At 46.4% G+C, this 4396-nt stretch overlaps 1 protein-coding gene across 1 annotated transcript; it reads right to left on the bottom strand.

Annotated features, from left to right (window-relative positions):
- Window positions 1-784: 784 nt before the first annotated feature.
- On the bottom strand, window positions 785-4103 carry LOC126101429 (trypsin delta-like). The gene is made up of 2 exons (XM_049912089.1): window positions 3738-4103; window positions 785-1183 (listed from the first exon to the last, which is right to left on the bottom strand). The coding sequence occupies exons 1-2, from the start codon at window positions 4101-4103 to the stop codon at window positions 785-787; spliced, it is 765 nt and encodes a 254-aa protein (XP_049768046.1).
- Between the last annotated feature and the right edge of the window lie 293 nt (window positions 4104-4396).

The following is a 4396-nucleotide window of genomic DNA, read 5'->3' as shown; positions in this document are numbered from 1 at the left end:
GTGGTGGAGGGCACTTTCACGTGCCACTGTCATTACCTCCCTTTCCTGTTCCAGTCGCGTATGGTTCGCGGGAAGAACGACTGCCGGAAAGCCTCCGTGCGCGCTCGAATCTCTCTAATTTTACATTCGTCATCTCCTCGGGAGGTATAAGTAGGGGGAATTCCTGTTGGTTTATTGCACTCCTCATATTTTAATATCTTCTACTTGCAGTTATTATTGCTGTCTTTAGGACCTGTTGTTTTTTAGAAGCTATATCATGAACTCATATACTGATCAGGTCAGTGAAACTATTAACTTGAACAGAATTTTATAATGTGAGATCTTCCCTTTAAAGATATTTATACCTTATCTGTTAATATGAGGCTTCGAAGATTAGCAAGACGCTGTCATTGCAATTTGCCTGTGAACACCTGAATTGAAAAACCACATGTATTCACGTAATTTTATGTTCTTCGGCTATCAAATTATCTATTTTGAGGCGCTATCTGCAATATTATAATTCCATTAGCATTGAAGCAAACTCAGATAACGATGTCAAGCTACTAAAGAAATGGCATGCTGTTAACTAGGTTTGCTTTTGACAACAAGGTAAATAAGGAGACGAAGTGTTACAAGTTTGAAAGAAATAATTTTAACACAAATCTTTATTATAAAACATACGGCATTTTTGTGCAACTGGAATGTTATTGTCAAGATTGTCACCGTTGCGAGATTACAGGCATTTTACGGCGAGGTCACCAATTGCCGTTGTGCTATGAGCAATAGAACAGAGAGCCATGGAGGTTTAGGCACCAGTTGCAGCTCGGATCCAGGATCGCAGGTTGCCAACGTTGGCGTAGACGCCGGGGGCGGCCTCGCACTCTGGATTCCCCCAGGAGACGATGCCCACCTGGGTGCTTCCGCTGACCAGGGGGCCGCCGGAGTCTCCGTTGCAGACGCTTCTGCCGGCCTCGCCTGCACACACCATGCGGTCGGTCACAGTGTTGATGTTGGCGAAGACGCTCCTGCAGGTGTTGCGGTCCACGATGCTGATGTCGACCTTCTGCAGGGTGCTGGCTGCTGGGCCGTCCGTGTACGTGGTTCCCCAACCGGTCACCGTCACTGCGAGACCACCTTCCGGGTCGTAGCCGTCAGAGGGCAGGCTGACGGCCTGAGCGTTCGGGTCAAGCAGGGATCCAAGGGCCTGGCAACATTGAAGCAAACTTAGGTAACAGGTATGTCTCCTTACCGAGACTTTAGATAAGTACTTGAAGACTGGAAGGGATGCTGAAGGTTTTGTGTCTGTTTCCCCATAACGATTAGTATTGATATTCCCTTCCATTGTTATTTACCTCTCAATCGTCTTCCTTCATGCATACTTCGTGACGCAATGTAGTCTATAATACATATAATACTATTTTCTTGTGGGAATTCCTAAGGGACCAAACTGCTGAGGTCATCAGTCCCTTGACTTACACACTACTTAAACTAACTTACACTGAGGACAACACACACGCCCATGCCTGAGGGAGAATTTTGTGGTGTGACTGGAATAGCTCTGAAATGAGACTGCAACATCTGACATCAGTTTTTCCAATGATAGAACAGAACAATACTATAGAAGAGAAAATCGCAGAATTTGTCCACATTTAACGTATTCTTACGTTGGGAGATGATATTAAGAACTGCCGAATCTTTTATGTGATTGGTTTCAGTGACTGACTGAATGAATTAATGTCGTGTGACTACGGCCAGCCGGCCGCGGTGGCCGAGCGGTTCTAGGCGCTACAGTCCGGAACCGCCCGACTGCTACGGTTGGAGGTTCGAATCCTGCCTCGGGCATGGATGTGTGTGATGTTCTTAGGTTAGTTAGGTTTAAGTAGTTCTAAGTTCTAGGGGACTGATGACCTCAGATGTTAAGTCCCATAGTGCTCAGAGCCATTTGAATCCATTCATTCAGACTAGGGCCTCCCGTCGGGTACACCGTTCGCCGGGTACAAGTCTTTCGATTTGACGCCACGTCGGCGACATGCGCGTCGATGGGGATGAAATGATGACGATTAGGACAACACAACACCCAGTCTCTGAGTCGAGAAAATCTCCTACCCAGCCGGGAATCGAACCCGGGCCCTTATGATTTTCATTCTGTCGCTCTGGCCACTCAGTTACCGGGGGCGGACAGTATCTGAAAAGTATGCAGAAAAGATTATCATGAGCAGGATTTTAAATTAGGCTCTTTGAACTGGAGTAAAGATGAATTCGACTATCCGCAGCATCACGATACTTTGTAAGAATATTTTTTTTTGTATTTTTATGTCTTTATGTGAATAATGATGATATTTGGTTTGTAGGCCGCTCAACACCGCTGTCATCAGCGCCCGTACAAGTCCCAGTTTTTGACACGGTCCAGTGTTTTACACAATCCAGTCTAACCACTGTTACAATGATGATGATGATGATGATGAAATTAAGAAGACAACCTAAACACCGCCGGCCGCGTTGGTCTAGTGGTTCTAGGCGCGCAGTCCGGAACCGCGGGACTGCTACGGTCGCAGGTTCGAATCCTGCCTCGGGCATGGATGTGTGTGATGTCCTTAGGTTAGTTAGGTTTAAGTAGTTCTAAGTTCTAGGGGACTGATGACCACAGAAGTTAAGTCCCATAGTGCTCAGAGCCATTTGAACCATTTGAACCTAAACACCCAGTCCCCTCTTTACGTGGAGTAAACAAAAAGTGTGAATAGGTATAGGTTCACACAAACAGTATTGGTGGCACAAATATTATTTGACTTGTAGAAACACGTGTTAGAGAACTTTAGTTACTATAGAAACGCCATCACAAGAACCCAAAAGACAACATTAAAAAAGGTCTGCGATTCCAGTTACCAGAATGGCGTATTGGTCAGAAGCACACGCGGAAAAGACCATGTTTCTATCGCTTTAATTAGCCGGAAAAGTTCACACGAGGCTGTAATTTGTAGACAACACAGAAATCCAAAGAAAATCTGTGCAAACCGTGCAGTCAACGTGAGCGAAGCACTGGGCGCTAAGCTAGTACGAGTACATACAAAAGATTTATTGTTTTCTGAATATCGTTAGATTAGAACTGGTGGAACACTAAAAAAATTCGCACACCTGCTGCCAGTGTAGTTTCCTAAACGGCTCTTATAAAACGGTTCGAGACATTGATGAGTAACCTTCAGCGACGGAAACTTCTGCATTACGGTGTGATTATAGCTACGTATTATTGCGCCAAACATTTCAGGAACATGGAGGCTGTGGCTAAGCCAAGTCTCCGCAATATCCTTTCTTTCAGGAGTGCTGGTTCTGCTAGGTTCGCAGGAGAGCTTCTGTAAAGTTTGGAACGTAGGAGACGAGGTACTGGCAGAAGTAGCGTTGCGAGGACGCGACCTGAGTCGAGCTTGGGTAACTCAGCTGGTAGAGCACTTCCCCGCGAAAAGTAAAGGTCCCGAGTTCGAATCTCGGTCCAGCACTCAGTTTTAATCTGCCAGGAAGTTTCATATCAGCGCACTCCACTGCAGAGTGAAAATCTCATTCTGGAAACATGGAGAAAACATAAACGAACCATATTTGCTGTTTCATTCAATGCTGCACAGCCTTGAGATTCAGCTTCAAGACATGGATAACTCATTAGTTCATTTTGGAGAAACGGGAAGTATACGCAACGTATGTTTTAGAGGAACAGTCGAAGAAACTTTTAATTAATTTGGTCACGCACATCTTCAGCAACTGCTACTCACCTTGATGACGGCAACATCATAATCTAGCGTATTGCTGTCGTAGGATCCGTGCATGTAGCCGGAACCTGCCTTGCGAACGGTACCACCGCTTCCACGAATTGAAGATCCCGCTCGGAAACTCATCAGAAGGACATTCAACTGGTCAGCGCAGTGAGCGGCCGTCAGCGCCCAGTTGGAGCCGATGATGGATGCCCCGCAGATGTGCGAGTCGCTGTACTCAAAGGACAGCTGCCACGGGTAGTCGGCAATGTCGGCGTCAGAGCCTCCAATGATGCGGCTGCTCCCTTGCCTCCACAACCTGGTCGACGCGGGATTGGCCAGGGAGGAGCCAAAGAGGCACAACATGAAGAGGGCGAGGTGCTGCATGGTGACAGTGCACGTGGTGGGCGCACACCAGTCGGGCCACGGCCTATATAAACCGTAAAAGATTCAGTGACGAGTCTCTTATCTCAGTCTGGTGTAATCGGTGTACTTAGCAAAAATCCCCTTTGACAGACTCTTTATCTTCTCAGATAAGTTACTGTATAGGCACTTTAAAATATATACAGATCTTGACACGCCTCCCTCAAAGGGGACCCACAACTGATTGATATAAAACAGCTACTTGTATCACCTTTCAGCCATGTCCCGAACTGATCTACAGTATGCTCTAGGTAGTC

The sequence above is a fragment of the Schistocerca cancellata genome, chromosome 9 (genome assembly GCF_023864275.1).
Source record: "Schistocerca cancellata isolate TAMUIC-IGC-003103 chromosome 9, iqSchCanc2.1, whole genome shotgun sequence".
NCBI lineage: Eukaryota > Metazoa > Arthropoda > Insecta > Orthoptera > Acrididae > Schistocerca > Schistocerca cancellata.
Note: the sequence above shows the minus strand (reverse complement) of the source record. Positions and strands in the feature narration are given on the sequence as shown.